This window comes from Podarcis cretensis (assembly GCF_951804945.1).
Source record: "Podarcis cretensis genome assembly, chromosome: 5".
Taxonomy (NCBI): Eukaryota; Metazoa; Chordata; class Lepidosauria; order Squamata; family Lacertidae; genus Podarcis; species Podarcis cretensis.
In genome coordinates, this window is record NC_137174.1 from 46,887,707 (window position 1) to 46,904,615 (window position 16,909).

Genomic DNA, 16,909 nt, shown 5'->3' on the forward strand with positions numbered 1-16,909 from the left:
AAGCTTTCATCTACATTATTTACTTTCAGAGAAAATACTGAATTCAAACATTAACAATAAACTATGACCTAGTCCTACATGAATGAGCCTAAGACTCATAGGCTCATGGACCCCCCTCTCCTCTGGAGTGGCTGCAAGGAGAAAAGCAGCAGCAGACTTTTGAACAACTGATTGGAGGTACATCCACTGTAGTTTTTAACTATGGTTCACCAAAACAAGACAACTATAAGCAGGGGTTTATTGGCTTGTTCAGAAACCATAAATAAAAATGGGCTCAACATGACATATGCACGTGTACAAACACTACCCAAAGTACTGCAACTAGTTTCAGAATTCTGACTTTGCATTCTTCCTTTCCAATGTTCTCAGAAACAATAGCCAATAGAAAGAATCATATTTACTAGCTACATCTTAAAGAAGTTACTCACATCTCAATTCCTTTCAAAGTGTGTTATGAATTTGGAAATTCAATCTTTAGAGGAACACATACATACCTTTGAAATGTAGGTAAGTTTAATGGCTCCAACTGGCGGAGATCCAGAGGGAAGGTTCTGTAGTCAAGAAAATAGTTTTTATTTTATTGTGCAGTGCTATCAATTAAGACAATATATGCCCAAATTTTCAAACCATCGCATTAAAAAAAACCATTCAAAAGATAGAATATTTTTCTAACATGTTCTTATCTATTTGAGTATTATTAGAAAGATCTCCCTCCAACACGGAGGGAGGAGCATTGGCCCCAGTCCCATGAGGTGCTGGGGTGAAACCGCCACCACTCCTACCACTGTCAGCACCTGGCACAGGGACGAAAGAGGCAGCTGGAGAAGGAAGGTAAGGAGCTGGGCGGCAGGCAAGTTCCACCCATGATATACTGCTGGGTGAAGGCACCATCATGCTCTGGTCCTCAAACCAATCCCGGACGATGTATTGATACATCGCCCAGGCCTACTAGCAAGTAGACATGCACACCAAATACAGCTTTCAGAAAAGCTCTGAGGCTTTGTTCAAAAGCTTGAAATCCACATAGAACAAAATATTCTAAGAACTAGTAATTGCAATTCCTTTTTCATTCTTCCCTCTGTGTTATACCCAATTACGCCAGCCAGCTTAATCCTGCTTGTTTTTGGAAACAACTCCCTTAATTGCACTTGTTTCATGAATCTGAACATTCCACCTCCTCCTATATTTTAGCTTATTTTATTTTATTTTTAATTTAAGCAGGTTTTTCTTCTGGCTGGTGCTTTTACCCTTTCTAGATTTTGCTAATTTCTCTAATTTGAAAATAATCCTGGCAACCTGTTTGAAGGGTGGGGTAGAAATCTCTATAACGTAATTATCCGGCCCAGCAGCACCTTCTGTGTAACAGAATGCTGCTACCATTGTGTTTTGTTATTTTAAAATAAACTCCTACACTAAAACAGCTTGCTAGCATCAGTTTAAAGGCTTAGCCTTAGCAAAACTAGTCACTGACTGGCTCTTGATTATTACAATGTATTTCAGGTGCTGTGACTCATATACACACTAACACACACCAAAATCGAAGTACTGTTGCCACATAAATCAGGTGTCTCAAATTTAGGACCAAATGGTATTTTGCATCTTTTGCAGAAGTGCTCCACTGATTTCCATGAGTTTTCTCATGGGGCTCAATATGGTTAATAACTCTTTCATTCTGATTGAATCCAGTAAAATCCAAAGATTCTTACAAAATGGGCACAATGGCTCAGCCCTTAAATTGACACATGTCAAATGTACCTAAGTAACCAGGTAAACTTCCTTTGTTTTCACCCAGACATCATCTGGCACTGAGCCAGCCAATTCTTTATTTTCAAGTAAGTTTGAAGTTGAAAACTAGAAGTTTAAGTGTGAAAATCCTGACAATACCAACAAAGTTGTCTTTCTTTCCTAGATTACAGTGGTACCTTGGGTTAAGAACTTAATTTGTTCTGGAGGTCCGTTTTTACCCTGAAACTGTTCTTAACCTGAAGTACCATTTTAGCTAATGGGGGCTGCCGCTGCACCGCCACTGCGTGATTTCTATTCTCATCCTGAAGCAAAGTTCTTAACCCAAGGTACTATTTCTGGGTTAGCGAGTCTGTAACCTGAAGAGTCTGTAACCTGAAGCGTCTGTAACCCGAGGTACCACTGTACAGCCTATAAACCTAGTCAAACAACTGCCCAAGAGCCACTCTGAAAAGGAAGTTGGGGTTGGTGGGCCAAAGCACCACCACTGAAATGCTTGCCAAGATCTATAAACAAGTCTACTTCCCATTCCATCTTTTGTCTCTTGGATGTCAACTGTGGACTGGATGACAAATCTCAGGTACAAATTTAGCCCAGAACCTGCCACCTGCTGACCATCAGCATTCAATCACAGTCTTCACACCTCAATTATTTGGGTCTCAGTTTTATCGTCAAACAAATGTGTCTAGGACCGTAGCCCAAGGTATCCAAATTTCAAATGGTAAATCATTTGACCCATGAAGATGGAATCACAGGGCAAAATGAGAATTTAACAGAATATGTATCTGCACAAAGTTGAAAGGCACGTCAATACTTGCAGAATTTTTCCTTGAAATCTTCCAGCTCAATTCAATCTCATATTATTAAAAAGCACACACATTTAAAAGTATCCTGAAATGTTTTTACCTGTGGATTATCCATGTACCATACCAAATTATCTTCTCTTGTGTCCAGTATGAAGTATCTCCGCAAAAACTTTCCACTATTTTCATTTTCTTCAATGTCTAGAAAACCACAAATACGATTTTGACGATCCACATAAGGCATTTCTGAATTTGGACATTACACTGCAAAACAAAGAGTAGCAAATGTTTGCTTTACTAGCTGCACCTAATCAATACTGTTTCATTACTAGTTTTATCTAACGTACTTTCATAGCTTATTTTAGGAAAAGGTGATACTTAAATAAGCAAGCGGGGAGGGGGGAATCCCCACTGAACTTTCTAAAAAACAAAATAACATTGTGATTCACTAAACATTGCCCCAAACTCTGTTTTTCATGAGAGCACAGCAAGAGATTCCAAAATAGATGTGATACTTGAGAATATTTCCATATTGGCCCAAATAGTAGCCACACCTGAATATAAGCCACACCTTTAAAATTGACTGGGGGGGAGAGAGAAAAAAATAAAAAATACCCGAATATAAGCTGCTCCATTCCTCGCTGCTCCTGGCGGGGGGGGGGGCGCTGCACTGCACTGCTGGCTCTCTCCCTTCCTAGCCTTGGGGGAGAGGATGGGGGACTATGCGCAGGGCAGACACCACTTTGCCGCACTTCTGGTGCTCTTTGCCCAGCGCTCCTGGCTGCATACCGTAAGGTCACAAATATTAGCCACACTTTAACTTTTCCTGGTCAGAATTTGGGGGGAAAGTGAGGCTTATATTCAGGCCAATACGGTACATTACACTCAGAAGCCTGAATAATGTTAAAACCTACAGTCCTCACATAATTAGAATTGCATGCTTCAAGTGCTACCAAGACCCTTTCAACCAGGGTATATAAAACAACAATAGTGGATTTATTCAGTTTCTAGAATATATTAATTATTAAGATATAATTGTGCTAAATCATTCTTTCAAAAAATATGCTGGGATTTAAACCCTTTCCACAAGAGCAGTTGCAGGCTTGGTTCATCGGCAATGTGTTGCATGTGAGTGTTATATGAAGTTTCTATATTCAATTTATGTTTATTATTTTTTGGAGTTTTAAACCTCATACAAAGGGAATGAATACTAATAAATAAATAAATACTGGAGAGGAAGGAAGAGGTGAGGCAGGTGAATTAGGGATAAGGAAATGAGGGTGACATATTTGAATGCTTGATTACTTTTAATTATTGTTTGTTTGGTCTTCTTATCCTCTAAGCTTTCAATTAAGTATAATTGTGTTAAGTGAGCCCTTCTGGCACAGATACAGCATTTTTTTTAAAAAAAAAAAATCTGTTACAATATTATAAGGAATATTATAGGCTCAATCTAAGTGTTGGGCTATGACCTGGAAGACCAAGGTTCAAATCCCCACACAGCCATGAAACTGACTGGTTGACCTTGGGCCAGTCACCATCCCTTAGTCTAAGCCACCTCGCAGGGTTGTTGTAAGGGTGAAATGGGGAGGAGACCTATGTACACCACCTTGAGCTCCTGCAAAGAAAAAGATGGTATATAAATGTAATAAATAAATAAATAAACCACACAGACTTAATGTGGTTAATAAAAAAAGACCACACAGACTGTACCACACAGTCTTGGTACAACTTGCTTTAAAGCAAATGACTGGAGCTTAAGGCAAATGTACTGCAGATTCGGCCACAATGGATCTTTCCACATGTTATCCTAGTAGATAGGGACCACTGGCACTTCTATTAAGCTTGTTGATAAACTGAAAAACAGAGTAAATCTCAACAGCCTAAGGGCATCACAAATTAGGGCAATGCAACTCTCCACCAGTATTAGAAATTAGCCAAGCCCCAGGTGTATTTTGCGACTGGTACAGATCCAATTCCAACCACGTGGAGATCTCTGGATGCCAGGCTGGCAACTAGGGAAAGCAAAATGTCACTTAGAGAACAATCGGAAATATTTTCCTTGAAGCTTCAATTTGTTTTATTCTGGATTGTTTTACCTGATGCTTTAATGTGCTGTAAACCGCTTTGAGATTTGTTCTTAAAAATATAAAGCGGTAGAGAAATCAATACTGTAATCATAATTGTATTAATCTCCATTGCAAAAATAAAAGGTGCTGAGACATTCCATTGTGGTAACCATAACCTTGGTTTATGACAATTAGATTATATATCTGAGTTTCTAACACTGCTCTCCACATTTGGCTCTACAAAAATGTATGGCTCTCAGTCCAAATACAAAATGTTTATACTGCCTGAAATATTTCATGAAAGCTGGTATCCATTTTAAGTGTGTGTTCATGCCAATTGTATTTTGATCTAATAACTCATTGCTAAGCTCTTGTATCATTTGTTTAAAAGTGAGGAAGTACACATGTAGCAAGTTAATAAAAATATTTAAACAATGATGCAAATGAGGATATATAATCTCACAGACAATATGAACTATATTCAAACTTTTGAGATGTCTTAACACCACTCATTCCTGAATGCAGTGGACTGTGGAGTTATAATTATACCATTTGTCAGAACATGTTACAATATTTCACCACAATGCCTTGGAGCCATAGACAGAAACAATGTTATTGAAAACAAGCAGAAAGAGAGAGAAAGAGAGCGTATTGGTATAAGGATAACCAACAAATACTTTGCATACTCCAGATCTTCTAGGACAAAGCAAGTATGGACACATATTCAGCCATTAGATTCTAAAGTTAATATCTGACAGGTTTCCTTTACTACCTATACCACATCCAAGCAGCCAAAAATTTGAGCTAGTTTTATTTTCACTCCAATATGAAGCAAGGCATCATACCTACGTTTGGGAATTCTGTCAAATTAGCCAGGGTCATATACTAGCTAATATTCTCTGTATAAAATCTATAGCTTTGTGGCCCAGAAAAAAAGTTAGTTTTTATTTTATTACTCAGGGCCAGACTTCTACGGCCTTTATTTTGGGTGGTGTATGTAATTGCCAGATATCCCAGATTTATCCAGCCCTCACAACGGCACAGTCAAGTTTCTTCTGCTTGCCGTTTACTGAAACCAAAACATACAGTGGTACCTCGCAAGACAAAATTAATTCGTTCTGCGAGTGTTTTCGTCTTGCGATTTTTTCGTCTTGCGAAGCACGGATTTTGGAAAAGCTTCAAAAATCACCAAAGTCTTCAAAAACCTCAAAAAAGGCTACCACACCGCGTGCTATGAGTTGCTCCTCGAAGTCAAGTCGCAATTGCACCCCCTGAATGCACGGTTTTAAGAAAAAGGAAACAAACTTGCAAGACAAAGGAAACAAACTTGCAAGACGTTTTCGTCTTGCAAAGCAAGCCCATAGGGAAATTTGTCTTGCAAAGCAACTCAAAAAACGAAAAACTCTTTCGTCTTGCGAGTTTTTCGTCTTACGAGGCATTCATCATGTGAGGTACCACTGTAGTTACATAGATCTCAAGGGCTCAGTATTAATGTGCTGACTAGGAAGTACAGTCAAAACCTCGGTTGTCGAACATAATCCATTTCAGAAGTCTGTTTGGCTTCCGAAATGTTCGACAACCGTGGCACAGCTTCCGATTGGCTTCAAGATCTTCCTGCACTCAAGCAGAAGCTGTGACAGACGTTTGGAAACTGGAGCATTTACTTCCAGGTTTTCAGTGTTCAGGAGCCAAAGCATTCCAAAATGGAGAGGTCCGGGAGCTGAGATTTGAACGTATATCCCATACACAAGATCTGGGAAGTTAGAAGAACTTCAGTCTTAAGAACAGCCAATTTTTTAAAAAAAGAACTGATTTAAATCAAATTTCCCATGTTATAGGTCATACATTTTCTTAATAAGAATGTATGTAAAGTGGCGGCTATAATGTAACAAAACAAACACAACCTAGGAACATAACTAAAAAATGTTTAGTCATATAATTCCGCAGCACATCTAAGTTACATAAACTTAGATTTCTATTTAGTTTTCAATACACATTTAAGGCTTTTAAGGGCTATCACTAACTGAAAGCTAATGCTAAAATCCTAATTATTTAATGGTTAGTGCACATTTATCTAGCAGCAACAAAGAACAGTGGACTTCTGAGAAAACATGCAAATTTACTATGTGTAGAACTTTCAAGAAATTTCTGAGCTAAGAATTTTTTCCTCCATGAGATGAGTACTATATATCCTTGAAAAGTCATTAAGATTCATAATCTGAGAGCTTAACAAATTGCATAGGTCAGGTAACTAAATTCTATAAAGGTAAAGGTACCCCTGCCCGTACGGGCCAGTCGTTTCCGACTCTAGGGTTGCGCGCCCATCTCGCTTAAGAGGCCGGGGGCCAGCGCTGTCCGGAGACATTTCCGGGTCACGTGGCCAGCGTGACGAAGCTGCTCTGGCGAGCCTGCACCAGCGCAGCACACGGAAACACCATTTACCTTCCCACTATAAAGCGGTACCTATTTATCTACTTGCACTTAAGAGTGCTTTCGAACTGCTAGGTGGGCAGGAGCTGGGACCGAACGACGGGAGCTCACCCCGCCGTGGGGATTCGAACCGCCGACCATACGATCGGCAAGTACTAGGCGCTGAGGTTTTACCCACAGCGCCACCCGCGTCCCAAATTCTATAAGTTCTCTTAAAGATCACCCTGTGAATGATCCTGGTAAGATACTGGAGGATATTTTCCAGAAGAATATCTGAAGGGCCATAGGTTCCTCACTTCTGTTTAGCCAGGCTTTTACTTACTTGGTGTTTTTTTTTAAGAATCTGCTTTAGTTTTTAAATTCAAAATTAGTTTTTATCCCTTCTGCTACTATATTATCACCTTCTGCCAATGTTCAAGACAGTTATGAGTCACAATGTGCTTCCTGCTTGGCCACTTCTAAGGAAGATGCAAAGCAAAATGCACATTACCCTCCCAAGCTGATAAGAACTAGGAGGAGTAATAACTGTAGCATGATTTCTATCACAAAGAGCTGAGTCTGAAATTATTACTAATCTTTTGCAGAAGCTACATTCCTGCCACTTAACTTTTGAGGGCCAACACAGTATATGCAAGTGTATTAACATCAAAAGTGCACTTCTGGATCTGAGCACTCTTGCAAAGGTTGGAAGAACAGAATTCAAGCTTTCAGCAACGAGTCCAAAAAACAAACAAACCAAAAGCAACAACACTAGCTCATCTATGTTCACTGCTCTTCCTACCACTCCTTTGGTTTCACAAAAAGACAGATGAAAAGTTAAGTGATTTTCAACATTTTATCTACCTCCCATCACAACCATCCCAAAGCAGGCTGTTTTTCCATTTCCATAACACTTTGCCCCGTGCACACCCAATACTGTTCAAATAATTTCAAACTGTCTGACAAACTGAATTCTGTAAACTAAAATTAACACAGTAAATAAACACATCCAAATTCAATTAGAATAATTTATTCTGGATCCAGACTGGCTTGATGCTAAACTCAAAGTCCTGCTTAGTGGGAAGCAAACTAAATACAATACAATGCTATGACACAAAAGTTCAATGCTACATACACTAGGGAGCTACCATATCACAAAAGGCATATTAAGTAATACTATAACCAGGATTAACCACCTGATGGATCGAATATAGGGCAATCATGTCTTACGGTGATGAAATATTTAAAATTATATTATTAGTATTGTAATACATGTCCATAAAGACAAGTTACTAATTATTATCTATCACAAGGTTATGCAAGTGTCAGTAATAAAAGAGGGGGAAACAATTCTCACTAGCTTTTGTTTGAAGCCACAAGGATAGTCTAAACACACACTTGGTTTTCAATTTAGTGAAGAAACACATAGCCACTATTTAAAAAACAGGTGTTAGTTTTAAATGTTGTTACAAAGCAGACAAGCGGGCATCTGTTTCTAAATGAAGATAGACAAAGGGTGTGTGTGCATGTGGCATATAGATATATCACACCACATACTTCTGTAGCTTCGGATCAAGGGCCCTTCACTCTTGCCTTTGCTATCTGAAAACATAGTGATGCTAATAGAAAATGCTCACTGCATAAATAGCTGCATTCTTGGCTTCACAAAACATTTCACTAGATGAGTAGATTGACTAAGCAACTGACACACTTCACAAGTCTAAATGAACTTTTCACTGGTCAACTTCTGTATCAATGCAGAATTAAGTGCCCATGGGGGGCGGGGAAGGGGTTTGAGCACACTTAACTCTGTGTGGGGTTGTAGCCTGTGTTTAAAAGACACCATTTGATTTTTTGGCACTACATTCAAGAAGGATTTTGAATTTGAAAGGCTAAAGAGATGCAAAGATGAAAACTGTCCAAAGGGAACACAGTACAAGGAAAAGTTCAATAACTATGGACGTTAGCATACATAAGCTTCTGAAGATATGCACTGTGCCTAGTTTTCAAATGCTTAAAATACTATTTTAGAGTGGGACAATATTCAACATTAGTCATACCCACAGCAGACCAACTGAGTTCAAATTGAATAACTTCAGTCTATTGATTTCAATGCACCTATTCTGATCTATTATCTAGCTAAATATCACCCAGTGTCAATAAAATTGAACCTTCTACCAATAGATCTCTGTCATAAAAGTCACACCCTAAATATCTTAGGAGAGAAAATGCTCCCTATTTCAATAATAATAATAATAATAATAATATATAATATTTATACCCCACACATCTGGCTGGGTTTCCCCAGCCACTCTAGACATCAGCCTCAATTTTTAGGATCCTAGTCATCCAAATGCTTGGAATTTTTCCACCCTAATTCTTGTCAATACATCAAAGGCATTTATATCTTACCTTTTTACCCAACAAGGATCCTCAAGGTGATGAGCAACATAAAAACAAATTAACAAATTAAAATACACTAAAAATAATTAAACTAACAGAAGACTAAAACAGAAGATTAAGAAGAACATATTGGATTGTGACAAATCTGAAAAGTCATTAGTATCTTATAGAAATAGATTTTAAGTATTATGAACTAAACTATTTCTCTCAAAACAATAGGTATTTCACATAGATTAGCCAAATACATTTATTTTAGACCTGAGGAAAATGCATCGTCAACAATTTTCTGAAGCTGTCTGGAGCTTAAAATGTCAGAACCACTGTAGATTCTTACTCTCTCCATGAAATGCCTTGATTGTATATTGGTCTTTGAAAAATTAGACACCTACACAGCCCTGATGTTTCTGCATCTTCCTTAAGGAAGTATATCTACTTTTAAAAGCACCAACACTAACTTCCTTCCTTTAAAACAAAAGAAACCCTGTTTCATATTCCAATAGCAGGAAATGCATGGTAAAGCACAGGTTTATAAAAATCAAACTACCATATAATTCAGTTCATAATGAAATCCTTATCGCATAACTGTCTCCATAATGGGATTTCTGCCTGCACTGAAAATAGTCATATACAAGACAGCATGCTTGGAACCTGATGGCTGTCGGAACCAGTCTTCTGTACTTTAGTTGTATGCACCATGTGCATGTGGACCAGTAAGCTGAACCCTTATAAGACTTATGTGTTCCAGTTTCTCAAATCTTACATATGGGGAGACCACCTGTTCTGGACTGGCTTGAAATTTCCTGGAAGGAGCTGGTCCATAGCTTGGGGGCACTCCTACAGCCAACGTTGTCACTGGATGTTCAGGTAGCCTCAGTGACTAGGAATGCCTATCTCCAACTACAGCTAGCTGATCAACATGCTCTGATAACTTCCAGACTGGGTTATTGTTATGCACTCTGACATAGAGCTGCTTTTGAAAAAGACTGAAATTTCAATTAGTCCAGACCGCAGCATCCACATTACTGTCTGGAGCTCCATTTAGAATTCACATAACCCCTTTCAAAACAAACAAACAAAACAGCAGCACTGATTGCCAATTCATTTCCAGGCCGAAAGATGCTCACACATTAAAATATTAAGTGGATTGTCCATTCCTGCAAAACTGAAAATTGAGTACAAGTGTTGTGAACAAGGCTTTTTATCTAAATACTATTTCTGCAATTCAGCGATAAAGGGAGGAGGTGCTATAAATATATCAGTATTTATGTATCAGTCACAGCCTTTGTATCTTTCCATCATCACTGTCCTATTCTTTGTAATGAAGTATATAAATTCCTTGGGTGGTTATTTGATGTGTTTTACAGGATAGTCCTCCACAGAAATTTACTTTCTCCTTATAGCAATTGAGTAGAAACCATAGCTGCAGTTGCTGCAGCATGCCAAAAGCTCTATACATACAGGCACTGTCTAAATCTCCTGGGTTAACAACTAAATGGGAAGAAAACATACTTATGCACAGAAACATAAGAAGAGTCTGTTGCATCAAGCCAGTGGCCCATCTAGTCCAAAATCCTGTACCCACATTAGCCCAACATATGCCTATGAGAAGCACTGGTACAACACTGAAACAACTGCACCATCACACCACAAAGCATGAAATTGTGAAAACTAGCCTTTAGTGTTTTATCCAAGCTGCTGATTTCCAGATTAGATGTCACACATAGAATCATAGAATCATAGAGTTGGAAGAGACCACAAGGGCCATCGAGTCCAACCCCCTGCCAAGCAGGAAACACCATCAGAGCACTCCTGACATATGGTTGTCAAGCCTCTGCTTAAAGACCTCCAAAGAAGGAGACTCCACCACACTCCTTGGCAGCAAATTCCATTGTCGAACAGCTCTTACTGTCAGGAAGTTCTTCCTAATGTTTAGGTGGAATCTTCTTTCTTGTAGTTTGGAGCCACTGCTCCGTGTCCGCTTCTCTGGAGCAGCAGAAAACAACCTTTCTCCCTCCTCTATGTGACATCCTTTTATATATTTGAACATGGCTATCATATCACCCCTTAACCTCCTCTTCTCCAGGCTAAACATGCCCAGCTCCCTTAGCTGTTCCTCATAAGGCATCGTTTCCAGGCCTTTGACCATTTTGGTTGCCCTCCTCTGGACACTTTCCAGTTTGTCAGTGTCCTTCTTGAACTGTGGTGCCCAGAACTGGACACAGTACTCCAGGTGAGGTCTGACCAGAGCATGATCATAGACATACTGATTACTACATTCATCATTTGGTCCCCACTGCAAGGCCAACTGCAGTGCCTTTACTAAAGTACACTAGAGAAGACTCTGTCAATCTTAGCAAAATACAGTTAGTTACTGAAACAACTGAAGAGTTGTTTTGTACAAACATACCATCTGAAAGAAAAGGGGATGGAAACAGAACTTTTGCAACCATTAATTGATTGGCGAAATATACATTCATTGATTCTGTGAATATGGATGAGGATGTGAAATGAAAGTATTAGGAGAATAACCTTTTCCCCCAGGAAGCAATTAATTAATCATTCCATGAATACAGGTACCCTTTCAACTGTTACAAACTGACACGTTGTTGCCTACAGGCCCTACTTCTGCAAAGTTGCAAACCTTCATGAACTTCCTTGCAGCAGGGACACAATTTCTACTACTTCAACAAGTTGCATGAACAAAATCTGGACCTTACATACCCCTGTGAATTATATATTTGATGGTCAAAATACTATCTCTGGAAATCACTAGCTTAAACGGAATGCAATTCATATAAGAAAAAGATGCACTCATGTTAGTAGTTCCCTCCACATCAGCTTAACATCTGGTTTGGCAACTAAGCAATTTTGCCACATTTTAAATTCTCCTCAGTATAACCAGTGCTTTTTTCTGTGGGTACGCAGGGATACGCATACCCCTAAACATTTTGTGACTCTAAGTTTGGCCTCATTGAGGGGCAGTATTTCAATATGAGTAGGAAAATGAGAGTGCCACTAAACATTTTTTTAGAAAAAAAGCACTGAGTATAACACATACATAAAAAATATGTATACAGTACTTAATAACTGGTACGATATTATGCAGGAGTGGGGAACCTCATTCTCAGGGGGCTGACAAGGCCCTCTAGCCCTTGGGATTCTCCCCAAGCCACACTTCCTTCCCAACCACACTCCTCACTGGCCCTGCTTCATATCTTCCTTTAGTGTTTTTGTCTCACCACAATGTGCCCATGAACTCTAATAATTGGAGAGGGGAATGTGTGTAGAAACTAGCAGGCTGTACAAAGGTAAACGTTACATTCACTGCCATGCCCACTTTGCCCCGGCCATGCCCGCCATTGGCATCTAACCTCCAGATGGTTGCTCAGAAAGAACTATGGTCCTCAGACTGAAAGGGGATTCCCACCCTGACACAGCGTGTTATGTTGATATTAGGCACTTAAAATAGGTGATTGCATAGACTGCATTATAAATGTTAATGATTACATAATCTCCTGAAGACTAGAAAATGCCTCATTGATTCTAGAGCCTATATATGAGAGCAGTTGTAAATGTATTTTTTTATTGTGGTTATCTGTACTCTTATTAAGCTATGCTATTTCAGAATGTGAGAATGCTACTAATTCCAACTCAACCATCAAACGGCACAAGAGGGGGACTGGCCACTGGCGTAGACACATCTTGCAATTTAGGCCTAAGTATCAATCTAGATAAGGGAGGCGGGTGGCGCTGTGGGTTGAACCACAGAGCCTAGGACTTGCTGATCAGAAGGTCGGCGGTTCAAATCCCCACGACCAGGTGAGCTCCCGTTGCTCGGTCCCTGCTCCTGCCAACCTAGCAGTTTGAAAGCACGTCAAAGTGCAAGTAGATAAATAGGTAAGGTAAACAGCATTTCCGTGTGCTGCTCTGGTTCGCCAGAAGCAGCTTAGTTATGCTGGCCACATGACCCGGAAGCTGTATGCCGGCTCTGTCGGCCAATAAAACGAGATGAACGCAGCAACCCCAGAGTCGGTCACGACTGGACCTAATGGTCAGGGGTCCCTTTACCCTTATCAATCTAGATACCCCAGATATGCATATCCCAGCACATCAACGGCTGGAGAATATTCTCAATCCATCCCCCTCCCCCAGCCCCCCAAAAGTCAAAATCTCAATAATTACATTAACGCTTTCTTTGAAGATGATACTTCAGGAATATCTATGTACAAACCTCCCTATGTAATATACCCATGTTATAATTTTCTGTTTAGTTTATATTATTAATTATTGGTTTTAGTGTATGTGTATTCCCCATCCTGAGACTATTGTAAAGAGCGAATTATAAATGCACATAGAAAATATATACATCTCCAAATTTCTCAGAAAGCATTACTATCCTGTGATGATAAACTGAAAATAAAGTTTGGCAAACCAAAACCGCTAGATAAGGAACTCCGAACCCTTTACAGATATTAATGATGCTAGAAATCCCAGTATTAGCAGGCTTTTGAAGTCATCAAAAAGGCTGCTTCAAAATTCCAGTTTGCATCATACAGAAAGGCATAACTCCAAAAACCCACTGAAAACATTTGTCAGCATTCATGCACCCATTCTTTACAAAAGCACAGCATTCAACCACAACCCAAATCACTCTATAATTCTCGAGACCGATAAGATCTGAGTCTCCACAGCGTCACACTCAGAATACTGAAGTAACAAAAATTACTTGGTAACAAGATCAACCCCTGACCGCTGGGGATATTGCATAGTCTCAAACACTTACCAGGTTAATTATACCACGAGGGTAAATTATACCCCAGGGTAAAAAGTCACTTTGGGAGTCCTAGTCAAAGAGTAGGCAGGCATTTAAGAGAAAATGCTACATGCTGCAGAGCTAAGCAAAAGCAGAGGGCAGCCTTTCCTGAAAATCCATTTCAAAGAGGTAATCGCCGATGCTCTCATGACACCAATCCTTCAGCTCCTCAGCATGCCAGTTTCAACATGAGCACATACAAACGACACACACCATATCCTTTACCCTTATTCCTAGGGCACAGCAACTAGGCCAGCTGCTCTCCCCACCCGCACTTCCCACCCCAAAAACAAAGAAAGAAAGAAATATCTACCAAGAGGAGCCCTGTCTGGATCATAAGATCATAAAAACAGAATCAGAAACATACAATTGTAAAATTGGGAGGGACCACTCTGGTCCCACCCCCACCCCCCCCGCAATGCAGGAATCATTTTGCCCAACGTGGGGCCTGAACCCCGAGATTAAGAGTCTCACGCTCTAACCACTGGGCTATCCCAGCAGACCCTACTGCACACACAGTAGTAGCCAACCAAACGCTTCTAGGGGATGAAGGCACTGTAACGACCCCGCGGCGCTGCCCCGCAGCATTCTTATTTACCAGTTACTTAAAACACCCGGCAGGATATCCCTGCCTGCGGAGAGGGAGCGCGACCCCAACCCTCAACATTCAGGAGGGCGCGCTGCCCCGGCAGACCCCCCAAGCCACCTTGAGAGCTTAGCAGCCGCCGCCGCCGCCACCGAGCTCCCTACTCTCGGGAGGCCAAAGGTCCACCACGGCAGCCAGGAAGGAGCTTCGCCTGCAGGGGGGCAACAAGCACCTGGCCCTGGGGGGAGGAGGAGGAGGAGGAGGACATGCCGCCTTGGCAGCCCACAGCCGCCTCTTCCAGGCTCTGCAAAGGCTGCCTCGCCGTGGCCAGTGGGCTCGCACGCCCCCGCCCATCTTCCTTCAGACCTGCACCTTCCGCCCCGGAACCTGTTTAACCCCCACTCTGCTCACCTTAACGAACCACCAGAGCAGCCCCAGCCACCACCCCCGCCCGGCCAAGCCTCTGTCTTTCGCCTCACAGCCGCCGACCTGCTCCGCCCTGGCGGCCCCCCTACCTTCCCCCACAGAGGCCGCCTCGCCGCCGGGCTCCCTTCCTCAGGCGAGGCGAGACCCCTTTCAGCCGGCGGCGGCATTAAGCGGGGAAGTGGGGCGCTTGTGTGTGTTTTTAATACCCCGCTTTTTCTTCCTTCGGCCCTGCTCTCTCCCTCAGGCGGCCGGTACTCACTCAAATCCGCGGAAATTCCTGCGAGAGCCCCCCGAACGCAGAGCGCCCTACGAAGCCGGACCAGCCGCTCCCCGGCGCGGTCCCGCCCTCTTTTCCTCTCGGCGCTGGAGCTCTTTTTCTCCCCCTTCGCTCTCCTCTTTCCCTCCTCAGAGGAGAAACTTTATTAGCTACCTCAGTGTGAGCTACAGGAACTGCCTGCTCTCTCGAGCCCAGGGCGCATGCGCCAAGTTCCCGCCGCCAAAGCTTGGGATGGGGGTGGGGGGTTGAAGTCGGTGAAGGACTACAAGTCCCAGGAAGGCAATGCTCCATAAGGAAGCTTCGAAAGCCTGGCTTTCTCTTGCTGAGAGGCATCATGGGAAGTGTAGTCTTCCCAGCGCCTGCCCCCGTGTCGCGCGATCGCTTCGGAGCCCGTTGCATGCTGGGATTTGTATTCCTCGTTCCGCGGAACTCAGGCTACAGGCTCGGACCTGTCATGTATTCACTAGGGTCGGGGGAGGGAAGTACTGAAACGAACGGCAGGAATGTCCCCGTTGGGGACAATGGGAGCTCTCTGAAGGTCCATAGGAAATTATGGGAGCGGAGAGCGCCAATTGGTGTAACTGGGCTCCATTGAAAGAAAAGTAAACTGCAAATAAAACGAGGCGTGGATTCTCGAGAGCGAGTGGAATGGGTCACAAAGATAGAAATGCAATACAGATAGCTTTATCTCGCTCTTCCTGTTTTATTATTTTAACTGTCAGGTTTTGGGGTTTAGATTTAATATGGATTGGATTTATTCATTTTTTGCAGCATGTGCACCACTTTGCTTCACATTTTTTGCAGGTGGCTTAGGATTCTTTTAAATAAGATAAATGATTAGACTGTGTTGACCATGTACACTACCTTGCTCTCCATTGAGAAAAGGTAGGAATTAAATTTAGTAAATAATTATCCCCCTTACATACATGTTCATTAACTAAGATAAGATAATATTGGTCATTATATTGACTAACATAACTAAATCAGATAAATATTTTGGGCCAGCCATAACAGGCTTTGTGATCATGATGGGATATAGGAGGTCTGACATCAAATAACGGATTTATCCATTATTCCTGGTTCCAATACAAAGATTGTATAAACAGTTCAATGCATAAAAACTGAACCATAAAAACTGATTTTTCACTGTTGCTGAGCATGTTTCAAAGCACACTGTGTTGGTCAAAGGACAGAAGATACCATGTGGTTGCAGTGCTTTCATTTATTAGGCCAAATTACATTAGGGTAATAAGCTGATGCAATAAAATGTATCAATGTTTAAACAAGTTCATAACTGCAGAGAAGTCTGAGTAAATATAATTTTAAAAGCTCTCCTTTGTTCTGTGTTTTAAGTCAGAAGTCTAGTAAATTCAGGCATTA

General features: G+C 41.3%; 1 protein-coding gene across 6 annotated transcripts in view; it reads right to left on the reverse strand.

The window, feature by feature from the left end:
- Positions 1-15,818, reverse strand: part of PLEKHA1 (pleckstrin homology domain containing A1) — a 37,153-nt gene extending 21,335 nt beyond the window's left edge. For 4 of the 6 annotated variants that reach the window (XM_079976746.1, XM_079976750.1, XM_079976749.1 and 1 more), the window contains exons 1-3: positions 15,512-15,676; positions 2,650-2,810; positions 495-551 (exon numbers count right to left, since the gene is read on the reverse strand). In XM_079976746.1, the coding sequence (XP_079832872.1) occupies positions 495-551; positions 2,650-2,790 (198 nt within the window). In that variant the 5' untranslated portion in view covers positions 2,791-2,810; positions 15,512-15,676. The other 2 variants (XM_079976747.1, XM_079976748.1) reach the window with 2 other exon arrangements.
- Between the last annotated feature and the right edge of the window lie 1,091 nt (positions 15,819-16,909).